Source organism: Tenrec ecaudatus, chromosome 4 (assembly GCF_050624435.1).
Source record: "Tenrec ecaudatus isolate mTenEca1 chromosome 4, mTenEca1.hap1, whole genome shotgun sequence".
Taxonomy (NCBI): domain Eukaryota; kingdom Metazoa; phylum Chordata; class Mammalia; order Afrosoricida; family Tenrecidae; genus Tenrec; species Tenrec ecaudatus.
Window position 1 is genome coordinate 5,579,810 of NC_134533.1, and position 19,590 is coordinate 5,599,399.

General features: G+C 56.2%; 1 protein-coding gene across 1 annotated transcript in view; it reads right to left on the bottom strand.

The window, feature by feature from the left end:
- Window positions 1-19,354, bottom strand: part of LRP5 (LDL receptor related protein 5) — a 93,703-nt gene extending 74,349 nt beyond the window's left edge. Inside the window, exon 1 of the mRNA XM_075545254.1 lies at window positions 19,159-19,354. Coding sequence (XP_075401369.1) covers window positions 19,159-19,249 — 91 coding nt within the window. The 5' untranslated portion in view covers window positions 19,250-19,354. The remainder of the gene's footprint in view (window positions 1-19,158) is intronic.
- Window positions 19,355-19,590: the final 236 nt, after the last annotated feature.

The window sequence follows — 19,590 nt, forward strand, 5'->3', positions numbered from 1 at the left end:
TATCACAGTCCAGCTCCCTGCTCTCTTACACACGGACCCCACCCCCTCCAAGACCACCCTTAAAACCGTGCACGTCAGCGGCTCTGCGGCCCCCCAGAGATGAGGCTGAGGGCCCCGACATTTGCTTTATATCTGCTTAAGTGCGTGCTCGCTAATTAGGAGGTTTAAGGCAGAGCCCAAGAAAATATGTATTTCAGAGACCTGGCAGAAACCAGTCTGGTACTAACATTCTTATTTTCTACAAAATATAGCATTCTGATTACAGGTCACTGTCGGTCCAGGGCTGCCGCCTGCCAAGCTCCCGGGAGCTGCCCAAAGCCACTGCGAGGGGCGAGAGAGGGGCCTGAGGATGGGGTGCAGGACCCAGAGCTAAAGGGGAACCTGAGGCAGCCTCTTTCCAGGGCAAGAACGGTCCTTGCGAGTTTCTAAGACTAATTCTTTTTTTTCTTTTTTTTTCCCCAAGACTAACTCTTTACGAAGCAGAAAGCCTCATCTTTCTCCCCCAGCCTGGCTGGTGGTTTTGAACTGCTGACCTTGGGGTGAACAGCCTAACTCATAACCACTGCACCACCAGGTCCTTCAAAAATCCCCCAGCACCACCTCAACCGGGGGTCCAGGTGTGCACTGGAGGTGGGAGGAGCGGTCCTGCTAGGTTCTGTCTTCTCTAGCCTCGGTCCCCTCACTGTCGGGGGCAGCACCAGGCTTACCTGAACGGACTGGAGGCTCTTCAGTCCATTTCAAAGCTTACTGCTGTGGGGACAATTCTCACTCACTCACAGAGAACCTGTAAGCCAAAGCAGATCTGCCCCTTTGGGCTTCCAAGACTGTGGGTCTTTACGGAAGCAGCCAGCCTCATTTTTCTCCTGTAGAGCCGCTGGTGATTTTGAACTGCTGACCTTGTGGTTAGCAGCCCGGCAGGTAGCCCCACACCACCACCGGGGGGCTCCTTAACCAGTTTAAAAAAACACTTTGCTCATTCAAATAGTCATTAAGAGGTAGGCACCAGCACCAGACTTCAAATCTGCCAATTACCTGCAAAATGCTCCCAGCCTCAGTTTCCTCTTCAGTAAAATGGGAATGGGGTGGCACTGGAAGGGTTAAGAGAGTAGGTGAGGTGTACTCTCAGAGCCTGCAGGCGAGGTATAAACCAGAAGGAAACGTTAGCTCTTTCCCTCCTTCCCTCCGTGGGGTCTATGTTGTTGTGTTGTGAGGTGCTCTAAGTCTTTATAAAAGAGGAAGGATCCTGTGTATGTTTGTATGTGAGTGTGTCTGTTTGAGTGTGCATGTGTGCGTGTGAATTCACCATTAAGTGAGTGTGTGCCTACCTATGTGTGAATACGTGTGTATGTGTGTGATGTGTTTATGTTCGCGTGTGTGTCTGAGTGTGAATATATATTTGTGTGTAATTATGCATTTGAACCTGGAATTATGTTTAAGTACATATGTGTGAATACATGTGTGTGTAGTGTGAATGTGTGCGGTGTGTTTATGTTTGCATGTGAGTGTGACTATATATTTGTGTGTGATTATGCATTTGTTCATGGAATTATGTTTAAGTGCATATGTGTGAATACATGTGTGTGTGGTGTGAATGTGTGCGGTGTGTTTATGTTTGTAAGACTGAGTGGACAGATACGAGTGTATATACATCTGAGTGTACATACGTCCACTCAGCTGCTGTGAGCGAGGAGCAGCTGGCTGCAGGGACCAGGTGGCCCAGTCCCAGGGACACGCCACAGAGCTCTCGAGCACTGGGAGTCCTGGAGCTGGCCAGCCCAGCTGTGGGTGTGGCACTGCCTCCCAGCCTGGCACAGCCTGGGGTTTCCGAGGCGGGAGAAGGTGGCTAGCGGCCCAGCCCGCACTTCCCCATGCGGTCACAGAGGGCTATTGTTCTGCTCAGGAAACCCAAGCCCCAAGCTCACTCTCTCTCTCCCACTCGCTGACTAGGACGGACCAACGGAGGGACACACTCTGGACCGAGCAGTCAAGGCAGCACATCTCAAACAGAAACACCTTTGTCCCGACATCTCTGAGCGCCGAGGACGAAGCAGAAACACCATCCCTCTTATCAGGGCATGCCAACTCTGCCATCTCTCTGCCAAGGGGGCCCTGTGGCCAGACCCACAGCCTGGTGCCAGCTGACCACCTCTGTCCCTTCAATTCCCATGGACCAACAGAGCCTACCAAGACGAGGAAGTGGGCCACGAGCTCCCCCCACGCCCGTCCCATCCCCCTCCGGGGACCCCTTGCTTCTAGCCCTAGTCTCTAGGTCTCTGAGGGGGCTCTTGGGATTCTTTCTTTGAGGAGCCCCAGCTCTAAGTTATTAATCTGCCCCCCAAAGTCCAGCACCAAGGACCAACAGGTACCTTCTTGAGAATGAATCGAAGCCTCATGACCTGAGGCTTAAGACACAGATAACAACTCATTACAATCGAGTTGATTCTGACTCACAGCGACCCACCAGGACAGGACAGAACTACCCCCGTGGGTTTCTGAGACGGACTCTTTAAGGGAGTAGAAAGCCTCATTTCCACCCGCCCCCCTGCCAGTGGGTTCGAACTACTGACGTCATAGTTAGCAGCCCAACGCATAACCACTATTCCACCAGGGCTCCTAACCACAAGATGCGTGGTTCAAAGCTACAGCCACTCCCTGGGAGAAAGCTGAGGCTGTCTGCTCCCATACAGATCGAGAGACTCAGGACCCACAGGGGCCGCTCTGCCCTGTCCTACAGGGTCGCCATGAGTTTGTGTTTGGTGTTTCTGAGTCTAATCTGCTGTTCTCCGAACTCAAAGTCCTCGGGTGTCAGTGTCAGCACAATAAAGGAAACCCCACTGCCAAGCAGGGGGTGGTAGCGTTCTGGTTCTGACATGCCATAGGGCCAGGTGGCGGGTGGACATAGCTCAATCCATAACAGGTGGCAGGGCACAAAAGAAAAGGGGTGGGGAGATGGCCACATGAAGACAGAGTGATGCAGCCACAAGCCCAGGAGGGCTGAGGGCCACCAGACATGGACGGTAGGTGAGGAAGGATGGTCCCCTCGGGTCTGTCAAGGATGTGCAGCTCTGGGCACTCGGAGATGGACTCAGGGCTCCTGTGTGGCCAGGGCGAATCACCACTGATCCTGAGTCAGATGTGCTGCCCCCGACTCGGCCTGACAGCTCACTGCTCCTGCTAGTGCCACGCTGACCCACGGCAGGAGTCACCTGGGTTCCTGGGGAAAGATAGGTGTGGAGTCCCAGCAGGCTGGAGGGGAAAGGGTGATAGGCTCCAATTGGGGGCTGCGTCTTGCCTGCAGCACCACTCAATGACGCCCCTGGTCCTCCTGCAGGCCAGCAGTCCAGGGGGCAGGACTCACCAAGGAAAGAGGCCAGATCACACAGGAGACCCACCAGCATGGACCCTGGGGCCCGGAGTGGAGGGAGTGGGTGGGAAGAGTGAGGGCAGACTGGAAGGGGGTGCTGGTCAGTGGAGGGGAGCCCCCACGTGTGGGAGTGAGCTCCCTCAGTAATGCAGGGGTCTGCTCACCAACAGGCTGCTGGGGAAAAGCCAGAGAAGAAGAGGGAGCAGGGGTCCCCAAGAACTTCCTAGGAGGTAGGGAAGCCGAGACATGCTGCCAACACCTGCCAGGAGCTGCCACCGCAGAGCACGCCTCACCCCCCTCTCTGCTCCCCCAGGCCCCAGGTTAGCCCCCATGGGTGGGGTAGCTGCAAGAATGTTACTGACCTGGGACCGATGCAAGTTCAGGGTTCTGACCCAGGGTGCTACACAGCACCTAACGTGACTGGAAGCTGCACCTGACCCCCATCTGACAGTGTACCTAACCTACACACCTGTCCCCCTACTTGACCCTGTACCTGACTCTCCACCTAAAACCTCACCTGGGGCTGCACCTGACCCTACCACTTAGTCCAGTGGTTCTCAACCCTTTAATACAGTTCCTCATGTGATGGTGACCCCCTTTACCATAAAATTACTTTCATTGCTACTTTATAACTGCCATCTTGCTATTGTAAAAAGGTCATTCAACCCCCAAAGGGGTCTTGACCCACACGCTGAGAACCGCTGAACTAGTCCCTCACCTGACCTTGTACCTGACACTCCACCTGAAGCCTCACCTGCTCACCTGAACCTCCATGTGACACCCACTCCCCCCCCGCCAGTGAATTAAGGACCCATGGCTTGGGGCAGAGATGGCCCCAGAACACCCTTTCAGCTGGAGTCAGGGTTGCTGGGGGCCACTTCCCTGAGAAAACGGTCAAGGAAGGACAGGCACCATGCTGGAACACGCGGCCCTGCCTGCCCAGCATACCCTGGGTGGGGGGACACGGTCGCCACCCTCCCCTTGCAGGTGGGAACACCTGGGGTGGGGGTGCAAATGGGTAGCAGGCTCAGCTGATGGAGTCTAGCCCCGCCCCCAGGTGGCTAGGAAGAAAGGTCTGGCACTTTACTTCTAAAGTCAGCCATTGGGGACCTCGGGGAGCCCCCTGGGACTGCCACAAGGGGAGGCAACTGCTTTCCTCTTTAAACAAACAAACAAACCCCTGCCTGGAGTCCTTTCTGACTTACAGAGGCCTCCCCGCCCCCCAAGCCCAGAGCTGAACTGCTCCATGCAATTTCTGAGACAGTCAGTCTTCGTAGGAGCAGACAGCCTCATCTTTCTCCCAAGGAGCGGCTGGAGGGTTTGAACCGCTGACTTTGAGGTGGGAAAACTGAGGCCAGAGACATCCGAGCTGGAAAGCAGTGGAGCAGAGTGGGGCCAGAAACAGGAGAGGTGGTCAGGAAGGGAGGGAGGGAGCCTGAGTGAGCCCCCAGGGGACAGCACCCACCCCTGGCCCCGGGCTCCTCTGCAAGCTCTAGCAACCGTTCAAGGCAGACCCAGGGGCAGGCGGCCAGCGGGGATGGATGCTGGGGACCACGAGGGTGCCGAGGAAGCTGCCTCCACTGAGACACCAGGTCACACGCACCACGCCAAAGACCTTCCCAGGGTGCCTGCTCGGACTCAAGCTGGCCTGAGGCACCAAGGGAGGCAGGGTGACCAAGAACACCATCCTCAAGCCCATCAGGAGGGAGACACGTGACCGAACGCGGTCCCTCTCTGCTCAAGGGCCTCATTGACCACACATCGGAGCGCATCCCTGATGCCTTTTCCCACCTGCCGCCTTTGCTTCCGGAAGGACCAGTCCTGGGAGAAGCAGCGGGTCAGTGAAAAAGAGGAAGGGCCACGGGCATGTACATATGTAAACAAATTTATATATAACGAGAGGGGAATAGAACTATGTTCTCATATCTATATGTTAAACATTAAGGTAGCAGATGGACATTGGGCCTCAACTCAAGTACTCCCTCAACACAAGAACACTTTGTTGTAACAATTCGGCATTCTGCGATGCTCACCTTCCTGACAGGATCGCTGAAGGCAAAACAGGTGCATAAACAAATGTGGTGAAGAAAGCTGATGGTGCCCGGCTATCAAAAGATATGGCATCTGGGGTCTTAAATGCTTGAAGATAAACAAGTGGCCATCTAGCTGAGAAGCAACAAAGCTCACATGGAAGAAGCACACCAGCCTGTGGGATCATGAGGTGTCAATGGGATCAGGTATCAGGCATCCAAGACCCAGAGCAAATTCATACCCAATGTGAATTGTGTGTGTGTGTGTGTGTGTGTGTGTGTGTGTGTGTGTGTCATGGAATGGAAACCCAAAGTCCATCTGTAGACAAAGCGATGAGCCAGTCAGGGTGCAGTATAACACCGATGAAACACGCAACTTTCTTCTAGCTCTTTGGTGCTTCCTTCCCCCCACTATCATGACCTCAATTCTACCTTACAAATTGGATTAGACCAGAGCATGTACACTGCTACAGATAAGAGCCAGCAACACAGGGAATCCAGGATAGATAAACCCCTCAGGGCCAACAATGAGAGTAAAGATGCCTGGAGGATTAGGGGAGGGTTGGAGGAGAAAGGGGTAAACGATCACAAGGATCAACGTGTAACCTCCCAGGGGGACGAGTAATGGGAAAGTGGGTGAGGGGTGACAGAGGACAATGTACAGATATGAAAATATAATCTATAGCTTATTAATGGTTCATGAGGAAGGGCGGGAGGAGAAGGGAATGGGGAGAAATGGGGAGCCGATATCAGGGGCTCAAGTGGAAAGAGAATGCTTTGAAAATGATGATGGCGGCACACGTGCAAATGTGCTTGACACACCGAGTGAATGTATGGATTGGGATAAGAGATGTAAAAGCCCCCAATACAAGTATTAGATTTTAAAAAAAAGAAAGAAAGAAAATGAGGAAGGCCCTCGACAAGACGAATGGACACAGTGGCCGCAGCCATGGGCTCAGACCTAAGAACTGTGAGGCTGGGGCCAGGCTGGGCTACTGCTGCTGTGCCAGGGTCGCCGAGACTCAGGACTTGGTGGCACCCCCCCAACCACTGCTGGTGGAGGTGGGTGGAGCCCGGGAAAAACACTTTTCCCTCTAAGTTCTCTTGTGAGAAACAAGACCCCCAAAGCTCCGGCCGCCCAGAAGCGGCTGGAAGCCCCATGATTCCAGTTGCCATCAAGAGTAGATCAGCTCTACGGGGGTTTTAAATGCCTGACCCTTCCCAAGAAGACAGGCAGGCCTTTCTTCTGAGGCACCCCTGGGTTGGCGCCAGCCTCCCACCCTACAGGGAGCAGCTGAGCGGATCAGCCAGGGGCAAAATCAGAATCGTGATCAAGGTAAAGTCTTCACCCCCCTGACCCCAGAAGGAAGTAGGAGGGGGCGTCCTGTTGGGGCTCCTACTCAGCTACATTTCATTCTGGCAGGATGGGGAAAGGGACAGGCCCTAGCACCTGCAGAAAAAGCTCAGGGGATCACAGAATCCAGGCCTCTCAGAGCTGGTGCAAGGCCAGGAAGCTTCCAGAAGCTAGCAGCCACCTACTCAGCACACCTGACTGGATCCTGGGTCAGCTCTCTCTTGACCCCAGGTCAGTTCTTCCCCACCAGGGCCCCGCAGCTCAAGGGTCCTGGAGCGGGCAAGGGTTTTTTTTTGGTATGCAAATTTTTTTTTTATCCCCAAACCAAACCATTCATTTGACTGGATATTCCTGAAAACTGACTGAAAGGATGGAAGAAATCCAGATGATTGTTTCAGTGAAATAATGCTAACAGCTAGACAAGAAATACTAATGTGTTTGCCTTCACATCATTGTAAAGCACTCAACCAAGGAAAAAAGCATTATTATAATTTATTATGCAACAATATTCCAAGTGTTTGCATGCATTATCTCGAATCTTCTCATAAATCCTCTAAGGTTCATATTGTTTCTATTGTACAGGTATAAAAACTGGTAGAGATATGTGTACGAAGGATTATAACCCTTATGAATAACTTACAAGTAAAAACAATACCCCTAAAGTTTGCAGGTTTGAATTTACAGTTAACTTTATGTAAATGTCATATAGGCAAATCGGTTTTGAATTTTCTTTTTTTTTTAAACAATTTATTAGGGGCTCATACAACTCTTATCACAGTCCATACATATACATACATCAATTGTATAAAGCACATCTGTACATTCTTTGCCCTGCGGGCAAGGGTTTTAGAGCAACTTTCAACCTTGCAATAGGTCAGAGACCTTACACACACACACACACACACACACACACACACACACACACCCTACACCCCCCAGTCACCCCACCCCCCCGCACTGAGCTACAGTGAGACCCTGTTCCTGGCGGGCAACAGAATTCCGGGGATTTCCTGCCCTTGTCTCCGACCAATAGCAGGAGGGGTCACCATGCAAGAATTTCTGTAAAAAGCTGAAATTCTTTCAAAACGGCAGGAACCATTTTTTCAGACCTAAACTGGGTGAGAAAGGATGCCCCTGCTTTGACGTTGAGCAGCTCCCCCCACGTGGCACCCTCAGAAGCCCAGAGAGGGTTAACTAGAAACACACAAGTCCCCAGACAGCTGTCCCACAGTCCTGAGTCACATGCGTCTGGAGCATGTGAGGCCTGGCAGCCTGGGCGGCCACACAGGCAGGGACCACCCGGGTCAGGGAACGGGCCCACTCCAAGCCCACGGCCCACCCTGGGGACACAGAGGCCCACATCCCAGCCCTCCAGATCCAAGGTGCCCAGGAGGGGATGTGTTTGGGGGCGGCTCTGTCCATAGACCAGGACAGAAGCAGCCCTGGCTCCTGGGATTTCATCTGGTAACAAGAGGCAATGGGCAGCTGGTCACCTGCTTCCCAGCACAGTGGTTCTCTTCCATCTGACAGGGGCTCCATGAACCCGACCCATCTCAATGGAAGTGGTTTAACTTCTTTTCTGCTTTTGTTTTGAACCAGAGGCTGGGGACAGGGGAGGCCACGGTGGGACCTGGAGGCCCAGCCTGTGTTCTCAGAGAAGCGGGGCAAACTCAGGCAAGACCAGCCCTCCGGTGCTGAGGCAGTGCCCAGACAGCTTGCGTCCATCAGCCAACAAAATGTGGATCTCTACTCCCCCGGACAGAGAGGCGGAGTCCAGAGCACACCCTGGACACTCGATGGGCAGTGAAAGAAGGCAGCCACCAAGGGACAGAGTCTGTGTGATCTGATTCTTCATTCTCTAGTGTTGCTGTCATACCAAAAGGGGGTAGCTTTAACAAACAGGGATTTATTTTCTCACAGATTAGGAGTCTGGAAGCCTGCATCCAGGGCTCTAGCTTTAGAGAAAGGCTTTCGGTGTCACCTTCTGCTTTCCCTTGGTGCTTTAGCGGGTTTCTTCCCCCACCCGACCCCACCTCCAAACTCTGCTCCTGTGTTTAATCTACCTCCTTTCCCAAAAGATGGATCCAAAGCACACCCTACACAGATCCTGCCTCATTAACATAGCAAAGACACCCCTTTCCAAGTGGACGACAACCACAGGCAGCTAAACACCCCCCCCACCACCAAATCCACCACCAGCAAGTCTTCCGCCTCATAGTATCCCTGTCCCGTCAGTCTCTACAGGTCAGACAGCCTCGTCTTTCTCCAGAGCAGCGGCTGGTGAGTTTGAACCAGCGACCTTGAGGTTAACAATCCGATGCCTACCCTAAAGGGCTGCTCAAACTCACTGACATGGAGTTGATTCCGAATCATCGTTTCCAGGACGGTCACCCTTTACGGGAGCAGAAAGCATCATTGATCTCCTGGTGGTTTCGAACTGCTGACCGTGTGGGGAGCACCACAAGACGCAACCACTGTGCCACCAGGGCTGTGAAAATTGTAGTCAACTTGAGAGAAACTCACAATAGCAATTAGAAAATGCCCATGCCGAGTTTGGGGGACGAAAGAGTAAGGATAGTGGGTGGGAGATCTGGGGGTACAGCCCCAAGCCCCAGACGCAGGAGGCTGGTGAGACGCTAAGGAATCTGGGCTCCAGGCTCTTCTGCCAAGTTGATTCCGACTCAGAACGACCCTGTCGGACAGCAGAACTGCTCCCATGGGTTTTCTGAGGTTGCAAATCTTGACTCCCTCGTGTTTCTTCTGGGGGTGGGGGGGCAGGCGAGTTCGAACCGCAGACCTTTCATTGAGAGGAGATGGTTCTTCTCACCTCCACAGCACCAAACAACAACGGGCTACGTGTCACCCCGAGAATGCAGGCCACAGACGATGTCTGGCCCCTCTAAATGAAAAATGACTCGCCACTCTTGAGCTGATTCCGACTCAGGGTGACCCCAAGGCGCAGAGCAGAACTGCCCCATGGGGGTTTCTAAGGCTGCGACTTTATGGGAACAGAGAGCCCGAGTCCCTAAACTCTTTTTCCTGGGAGTGACCATGCTGGGCAGCAGTGTCCTTGTGTGTGCGTCTTGGAGATGCAGGCTCTGGTGGGGGTGCCCTAGGCATGGACGCCTCTGTTACACAGCAGTGCAGGGAGCACAGTGGGGGCACGGCGAGGCAGAATCAGGAGCCACGAAGGCCAAGGTGGGGTCTGCCCCTTGAAGAGACAGGGCCAGGACCCCTTGAGACACGGAGAAGGCATCGCCCTGACATCAGAAACCGCCATGTCAGGGGCAACCCTGTCCTCAAGGTCCTCTCTGGCTGTGGGCACAAAGGGTGGTTCCGGACTTGGCGAAGAGGCAGGGCGGCTTGTCAGACCAGACCAGAAGCAGGGACGGGTGAATGTCACCTTGGGGTCGCATGGGATGCCCGGCGGGCAGGCAGGCAGGCCAGAAGCTTCTGATTCTAGATTTTGGAGAAGCAGTACAGGCAGAGAAAGGTCAGCACACAGTGCCAAGTCAATAAAGGGGAGGAGGTTCTAGAAGGTTCTCCTCCACTCTCTTCCTGGGGCCAATATGTGAAGCTACAAAGCCCGAGCTCAGGCGCTGGGGGCGGCAGGGAGTGGGAGCAGGATCAGGCACCCCAGGATTCCCCACCTGCAGGAAGAGTGCAGGACAGGGAATGGAGAGCTTTGAGAGGGGAGTCAGAGGCTCCGTGAGGGGAGGGCATGCACCCAACCCCATATGGCCTTCCTCCCACTTTACGGAAGCAAGTTCCCACTCAGGAACATTCAGAGACCCCTCCCGTACAAAAGCCAGCCGGAGACCGCCTCGCTGCAGAACCCCCTGGTGAGGGACGGGCTCCACAGGGAGGACCCTAGGTGATATGTCCCCGCCAGCAAGCATGTCCAGAGCATTGGGCAAGGTGTGTCCCAGCATCCCCACCTGGGCCCACAGAAGAAACACAGCCACCTTGTCCTTTTCTGGGGTGAACTAGAAAACGGGGTGATACTAGAAACAGTCCTTACACCTGGCTTCGGGGTCACGCTGAAAAGAGGCTGCCCCACAGGTCCTGGAGAGACAGCAAGGACCCCGTTGGACAGTCCGACACAAAGTCTCCCCAAGGCATTGCCCCGCGCCACGGAGACACCTCCCGGCATCTCGACAGGGTGACCCATGTCTGCCACCGGGAGTGCGCGGCGGAGCCCACTTTGATCAGACAGCCGCTGGCACCTGTCGCGTTGAGCGTTGGTTTCTGTCCCGGGATCAGGAGATCAAAGGCTAGAGCCCGGCGGGCTGAGTCTAAAGTTCACCACAAGCCAGGAGAGTCAACACAGCCCTGGAAGTGGCTGGCAAGGGAGGGGGAGGGGGGCTGGCAGGAGTGACCTCCAGACAGCAGCGGGGGGCCCCCAGAGGTTCATGTAACTGGCTGCTGACTGTGGTCACTGCCATCACGGGCTGCTGTCAACCTGGCAAGCCCACGCGTGTCACAGGAGAACCACGGGGTTTTCTCGGCTACGGTCCATACAGACGCCAGGCCTTTCTTCTGCAGTGCTGTGGGGGAAGTGGGATTCCAAGGAGAACTGCCACAGGAATGTGAATTCTTTAATGAGGCTCTTCCAGCTATTGTCTCTGTAACTCCCACCAAACACCCTGTCTGGTGTAGGTCTGGGTCGGAGAGGGTGTGAGACGGCACTGATAAGATTCAGCAGTGAGTGGCCATGAAGAGGGTATAAAACGAGCCCTCTCAGAAGCAGGAGGGTGTGAATCTCACTACCAGTAAGAGAGAAGAACCAGGGCGGAGCGCGTCATGTGGACCCCAGACCCCTGCGAGCTGAACCTCCTTGATCCAGGAATCCACTGTGACCCCAGAGAAGTGGCAGGGGAGCCACAAGCAGCAGACTGAAGAGCCAGAGTGGGGAGAGGTCCAGAGGAGGGGGGTGGTCTGTAAAGCAGAGTATCTCTGGGTAGGAGGCCGGCTTGTAGAGTGGGATACCTCCAGGCACTTTACTGAGGGGAGCTAGGTTTGCTGGCCAGGGGAGCTTAAGTGCTTTCAGACTGAGGCGTGTAGCCAAGGGGCATGGCCTTTGGACATTTATTGACAGCCCAAACTTTGTAACAGAGGCAGAACCAAGGCCAAGAGGCCGTGTACCTGAGAGGACAAAGACCAGAGCGAGGCTTGCCTGTGGACACAGCGATCACCTCTTGATGTGACCTGTTTGTTTTCTTAATAAACCAGTACTGGTGCTTACTGTTCTGAGCCCTGTGGCTGTTACAATGAATTATCCAGCTCAACAGAGCTGGGGGGGGGGGGTTAATATGAGAATTGTCAGAAGGTTGCAGGGTGGGTGGCCAAGACCTCAGTCTCACAGGGATTGGCCCTGGGTGATGATGCTGACGTGGATTTTGATTTTCCTTCCCCCCTAGTGAAGCCAGAGGAGGTCCCACAACAGCCCACACATCTTTTTTTTAAAACAGTTGGTGTCAGAAGTGGGATTCGCCACAATGGCTCTAAGCTCATTGGTAGCACAGGGCTTAAGAGAGGGAATGAAGGGTGGTGGGAAGGAAAATGGTTCATTCTTGGGCGGTTACTCCAATTATCATTACTGTGGGGGCTGAGAGGAATGTTAAGAAATGGTATGCTTCAGCTGCGAGGGGCAAAGGCCGGTCTGGTTAAGCAATGGATGCTTGGCAGGGGGTCAGCGGCTACTGTGCTCACCCTGCCGGAGGCCCAAGGCTGTATGCACATTAACAGCCAGTGGTGCAGGAGAGGAGATTAAACATGGGGATTTTTACAAAGGTTACGGGTGATATGGTTTATCTGACCACACTATGGATAATGGAGGTTTCTCCTATCTGGTATTGTAAAATAGGCCCACATGTATGATGGAGATTGAAACAGTTATCATGAAGGCTTCATCTCCCCTCACCCGCCGCAGCTCTTGAGTTTGACCCCCACCTTGTCTTGGCAACCCAGTGCACTGCAGAGTTGGGCCATGGAAGAAAGGCCTGGCCGTCTACTTTAGAAAAATCAGCCACCTGAGACACCTAAGCAGCCCCGGGGCCAGGCGTGGGGACCACTCAATGGCCAGTAGTCTGGGCCTTTTCCTTTACTGCTCACCCACCTGGCCTTTCCGTTTACTGAAGACTTTATGCGTTACTGGTCGATGGCCAGCGGAGCTGAGAGAGCAGTCCTTGTTAATCCCATTTCATACATGATCTCAAGAATCAGGTGGGTTCGTGCAAGAAGCACACCAGCCTGTGTGATTGCAAGGTGTTGAGGGGATCAGGTATCAGGAATCAGAGACCCAGAACAAAACAAAAAAAATCATATCGATAACATGAATGAGGGGGAGGGCAGAGTGGAGACTGAAAGCCCATGGGTAGACAATTGGACATCCCCTGTCAGAAGGGTCACAAGGAAGAGACAAGCCAGTCAGGGTGCAGTATACCACTGAAGACACACACAACTTTCCTCTAGTTCTTTAATGCTTCCTCCACCCCCCTTGTCCCCACTATGACCCCTAATTGACCTTACAAATCTGGCTAGACCAGAGGATGTACACTAGTACAGATAAGAGCTCACAATCCAGGGAATCCAGGACAGACAAACCCCTCAGGACCAATACTGAGAGTAGTGATACTAGGAGGGTAAGGGAAGAGGGTGGGAGGAGTAAGGGGGAACTGATCACAATGACTGACATAAACCCCCCTCCCAGGGGGACAAACAACAAAAAAAATTGGTGAAGGGAGACAGTGATTTATAAAAAATAATTTATAAGTTACCAAGACTTCATGAGAGAGGGAGGGAGGGAGGGAAGGAGAGAGGGAAAAAAATGAGGAGCTGCTACCAAGTAGAAAGAAAATGTTTTGAAAATGATGATGGCAACATATGTACAGATCTGCTTGATACAATGGATATATGTATGGACTGTGGTAAGAGCTGTAAGAGCCCCAATAAAATGATGTATTTAAAAGAATCGGTGGGTTATGTAATTGGTTAGTCATAGGTCTGAATTGGACCCCAGTCCTCTGAAGCCTGGAGATCCTGTGGCCAAGGTCAGGAACACATGCAAATGGCGGATGGGAGAGCAGGGCAGGGTGTTGGGAATCCTGGCTGGGCAAAACGGTCACCACTGGCCCACGAGCAGAGCCCGTGGACACCCTGGAGTCCCCACGGTCAACTGCAGAGCAGCAGCATAAGCCGAGTACTGCATGGATGTTTCAGGTCCCTGGCGCTCGTGCAAGTGGTGCCGACGCCCTGCCGTCAACTTCGAATGTGCAGCAACACAGTGGGAAAATCCGCCATCCTGTGAGGACGACCGAAACTGGGCCCACAGGCACAGAGCGTGAGTGCACGCTGTCGGAGCAGTGCCGATTTCCACCTGCTCCACACCAGGCAGCCCCGATCTTACAGGGCGTCTATGTTCCAAAGCTATGGTCCGGATTACGGAGGAAAGATGGACGTCGAGGATGTCATCCCGCTCGGTCCACGATCAATACTCCTGGAAGCAGCAGGAGGTCAAAGGGTGCATGGCATTGGGTAAACCTGCTGCAAGAGACCTCTTGGAAGTGTTGATGGGCGAGGAGGCTACCTGGAGGACGCCTGACCCACGCCACGGCGCTTTCCATCACCTCACAGGCAGGTGAAAGGTGGACACTGAATAAGGAAGACCGACGAAGAATCGATACCCGTGATTGTGCTGACGAAGAATATCGGAAATAGGAAGGCCTGCCGGAAGGACCAACAGTCTGTCCGGGAAGAAGCACGGTCAAATGGCTCCTTAGAGGCAAGGACGGTGACACTTCATCTCAAGCACTTTGGACAACTGTCCAGAAAGACCCATCCCTGGAGAAAGACATCCCGCTTGGTAAAGTGGAGGGGCAGCGAAAAAGAGGAAGGCCCTGGATAAGACGGATGGGCATGGTGGCTACCCCGATGGGCGCCAACGTCATGGTGAGGGCGGCCCAGGGCCCAGGCAGGGTCTCCTTCTGTTGTATCAGAATCGATCAAGGGCATCTCAAAACTCAGACACACAAAAGTCACGTCCAGCAAGTCGATTCCGACTCCTCGCGGCCCTGCAGGAAACCTGCGGGGTTCCCAAGACGGTCCATCGCTACGGGAACAGAAAGCCCCCCCTTTCTCCACGAGAGCGGCTGGTGAATGCGGACCGGCTCACCAGCGGTCAGCAGCGCATTCGTAACCGAAGACGCTGCCACGGCAGTAGCTGCAGATACTCTGCAGATGACCATGTCCAGGTCAGGAGGCTTGGGTCTCCACTGAGGTGCCTCAGAAGATAGGCCTGGTGACAAACCAGCCCCAGAAAAGCCCCAGGGAACCCCTTGGGCTCCAATGCATGTTGGGGAGCTGGTCGGGGAGACAGTAATAGGTGGGTCCTCAGTGGACAGATCCCAACTTCAACCTAACCACCAGGGGAACAAGCAGATGCTCCACCAGATCCACCCACCGCCCAGCCACCCCCTGGGGTTTGCCAGGTGACCGGGCCCTTGCTCCCTCGGGGCAACTAGTGGGTTTGAACCACCGAGTTCATGGTGAGCACCCACGGGTTGAAGTCTGGCAACACTGTGGCTCTTTAAAAGCAGATGCTTGCCAACACGTAGGCCCCACTGATGACAGGGCCAGACACGGGGACAGGCAGGGCCAGCTCACACAGACGACCTGTCCACCACTCCTTTGCACCCTCACGCCTGTCCCAGAGAGCAGCCCACCTCCCACCAGGCCTCAGGGGGTCCCAAGCACCCGGGAAATAAGACAGAGTGGACCCAGGGCTGCTCCACAGGGCCAAGGCAGCCAGCCAGGCGATGGGGGTGACCCAGTGCTGCTCACAGACACAGAGCCAGGCACATGGGGGGGGGCATGTGGCCACCATGGGGAAAACACTGTAAAAGGAAAGCTGGACATCTCAGCAGGACATCCCCCCAGTTTTTCCTCACAGTGAATTCACTGAACCCCAACCTGCTACGTGGCCCCCGCCATTCCCACTCTCCAGAAGAGGGTCTGAGGGTGTGAGGAAACAAGCTCGCTCCGGGGCTGATGGGAGACAGAGCAGAGGCCAGGTTTGAGGCAGCTGCCAGGAGCCCGGGGTTCCCTGATGGCCTCTTCATTAGAACTGGTGCCGGGCCGAGCTGTTGTGGGGGATCTGCTGAGGACACTAGGTGCCCAGCTCGCCTTTTGGCTGAGACAGAGAGGACCAACCAGCAGCCTATCAAAATGTCCCCCGTCTCCCTCCCATGCTTCTTAAGTCTGCCCTTCCAGCCACCTCGGGCCCTCAGTGCCCCGTGGGGCTGTCCTCCTTCTCTCTGCTGGAGCGAGCAGGGACTCAGCCTCACTGCTCCTACATCCCACCCCCACCCCCCCACAACATAGTGTACAGCCAGGAGGCCAGACAGGGTGGACTCACTGGTCCGTGGCTGGAAGCACTCTCCTGCCCATTTCACACAAGAGAAAATGAAAACGCAGAAAGGTAGGAGTCAGTTGCCCCCAGTGGCAGGGATGAGAGACCCCAGGCACTACGGCTCTGGCCACACTGCCACCCCCTCCCCGAGTGCTGCAGGACCGTTTGTGGAATGAACACATGAACTAGAAAGCCAAGGTCGCAGCAGAAGGACAATCTCTGCTGCAGCGTCACATCTTCTATGGTTGGCAGCCAGAGAGATCAAAGACCCTGCACTTACACAGCAGTCCCTGGCCTGGAGTGGGCGGGGTGGGGGCCTTGCCTGGGGTGGGCAGGGGTGGGGGCTGCTAAGGGCTCCCACACAGCCTCCAGGGAGAGAAGGCCAGAGAATGAAACAGAGGTAGATCAGGTACATCACAGACCCAATTCCGGACAGTGACAGAGTGGGCTACTAACCATAAGGTCATGAGGCTGGCTGCTCCCACAAAGACTGAGAGCCTCACAAACCCACAGGGTCAGTTCTACCCTGTCCTAGGGGCTCATCGGCACCTACTCGATAGCAACGAGTCTGGTTTAGAACGCTTACTGAGCACTAACTAGCTCGGGGACACAACCAAGTTTGTCCGACCCCAAAGCCCAGCAGACGTGCTGAAATTCTCCCCCCCTCTCCAGCCACCTCCCCGCAAGTGTGCATAGTCAGGGACATGCCTGAGCCAGGACACAGTGTGACTGAAACGAAATGGGTTCTGAGCAGGATATGGACCACCAGATGAGCCCCCCAGGGGCTGGCTGGATCAGAAGAAGAGGAGCCCATATGGCCAGAAATTTTTAAAATGAGGGATATTTGGAGGGGGCCCCCAGGTAGGCCCCCACAAACTAGAACTCTTATTGTCATGGATGCTGACTCATAGCAACCATGTAGGACAGAGGAGAGATGCCCACAGGAGGTCTAAGGTTGGCATCTTGGAGGCCAGAAGGCCACCACTTGCTCCCCCAGGTGGGTTTGAACTACAGACTTAGCAGTTGTGTGTTCAGCAACTGTGCCACCAGCCCAGGACTTAACACAGCCTTGCATGAACAGAACCCAGTCACCAGGGCCGGCAAGTGGCCAGACATTTGCCTGGGAAGGGCCACCAAGAGGGGTGGGAGTGGGAGTACCTGGCCAGGCAGGTGGGGCCAGAGAAGGGAGACTGGGGAGTAGGGGGTGGGGGTGTCTGAGCCCGGCAGGCCCCTCCCAGCACCTGGTGCCAGAACAAAGGCATTTCCAAGGCTCGCAGCTTCCAATCGCAACAGGAAGCAATCGGGAAAAATAATTCACTTTGCGGGCTTCACCCAGGAAGGACGGTGTACTCAGAACTCCAGAGACCTGGGATGACAACTTGGACCGACCTTAGCACTCCCAGCCGAGGGAGGGCCGCTGTCCAGGCCACCGCCGCCGCCTCCAGCTTCCTTTCACTGTGGGGCTCGCGGGCGTCCTAAGCCCCTCCCGTGCACAAGCCTCACTGAGTTCCAACCATCCACCCCATTTTTGTCTCGCACAAACTCAACTCCACAGCCGCTGGCTCTCTTTCCTAGGGGTAGGGTGGGGGAGGGGAGGGCCTGATCTCCCAACTTGCCAGGCAATGTCTCCCAGGCTGCCATGAGGTGAGGAGCATGGGCCACCCCCTTGGAAACCCCACCTTTAAAACAAACATCTTCCCCCAAACCCCTCTGGCCTGTGTGATCCAGGCATTTCCGGCAAGAGGCCTGCACTACGCCGATACCTCATTGTTTTGTCTACACCCTGTTTTACCAGCTCCAATTGGGAAAGTAATCACGCTCCCAGAGACACAAACTTGGGGGGGAGGGTGCAAACAGCACCCCTGGGAGGCCTGAGGAAGCCCCCCCCTACCCATCCACCCAGTGACACAAAGCTCAATGTCAGGGCCTAGGCTGGGAAGGCGACTGGTTCAGCCAGGCCAGGATCCTGGCTGCAGATACCCACCATGCAGCTATTCCTGGACAGCTAGGTGCCGCCTCTCCCTCACCCCCCTGCAACCCCAGTGGCCCAGACAAAAGGGCCCACACTCCCTCCCCTCCACACATACCACCACCAACAGGAGGGGGAGCCCCCACCTCAGGATGGGCTAGCCCAGCCACTCCGCAGGCCACACTCCAGAAAAAAACGAACCCAGCACGGCTGAAGAGGGCGGCTGGGGTGGGCAGATGGGCTCTGAAGCCACCTGGCAAGGCCCTGATTTGAAGAACGTGTGTGGCCTTGGACCAAGCTCAGGCGCGCGGAGTCAGCCCTGAGGACACACCAAAAGTTGGGCAGAAAGTTCCCGGGCCCCGGATCTACCAAAGGTGTGCACACGGACAAGGACTCTCCCTGCAACGCCACGCGCTGCCACCGCGACACCCGGCGCGGCTGCCAGGGCCCCCCGTGGAGCCAGCGGCCAGCCCGGCCAGGCGCCCCCGTTTGGAGCCCACCAGCCGCGGCCGGCCGGGCACCTGGCAGGTGGCGGTCCGTTTGGGAACCCAGCAGCGTCAACACAGGGCCGCCGTGCGGCCAGGGCGCCCCGTGCCTGCTCGCAGAACTTTCTAGCTGCAACTGTGAGGGGCTCTTGGGCTCGCAGGCCGGCAGCGCGGCCCTGGGCGAAGGGCTCGCCACCCAGAGATCCCGATCCCGGCGGGCCGGGCCTGCCCGCGGCTCCCAGCTCCCAGCTCCCTCGGCGCGACCCCGCGCGCACAGCGCGGGCGCCAAGCAGGTGAGGCCGCGCCCGCCGCACCTGGCGGGATGGCCCGGGCCGGGGCTGGCACCTCCAGAGGGCCGGCGCGGCCAGACAAAGGCCGGCGCGCGGCCCGGCGGCGGGGAGCGGAGACCGCCGCGCACCCCCAACTCGCCCCAACTTGCAAAGTGGAGGCTCCGCGGCGGCGCGCGCTCGGCCGCGGCCCGCCCTCCCCGGCGCGCGGCCATTGTCCCCCCCTCCCGCCCCCCGCTGTCCCCGGCCGGCGCCCCTACCCGTGGCGGGGCTCAGGCTGCAGCAGAGCGCCAGCAGCAGCAGCAGCGGCGACGGCGGGGGCCGCGGTGGCCGCGGCGGCGCCGGCTCCATGTTGTCCGGCGGCCGGACGCGCCCGCGCCGCTCACTCGGGCCCCATGGCGCGGCGGCTCCTCCGGCTCGGCCGCTCCCGCCTCCCTCGGCGCCGCGGGCGGGACGCGGGGGGCAGGGACCCAGCCGGGCGCGGGCGGAAGCGCGCCGCGTCCCCGCCCCCCGCCGGCCGCGCCCCCGGAGCCCGCCCCCCGGAGCCCGGCCGCGCCCCGCCCGCCCCGCTCGCCCCTACGGGGCTCGGACGCTGGCTTCACCCCACCAGGGCCCAGCGTCAGGTCTTCCACCTGTAGAGCTCAGAGGACCCCGCCTGTTGCAGGTGGGGAAACTGAGGCACGGCGTAGGGG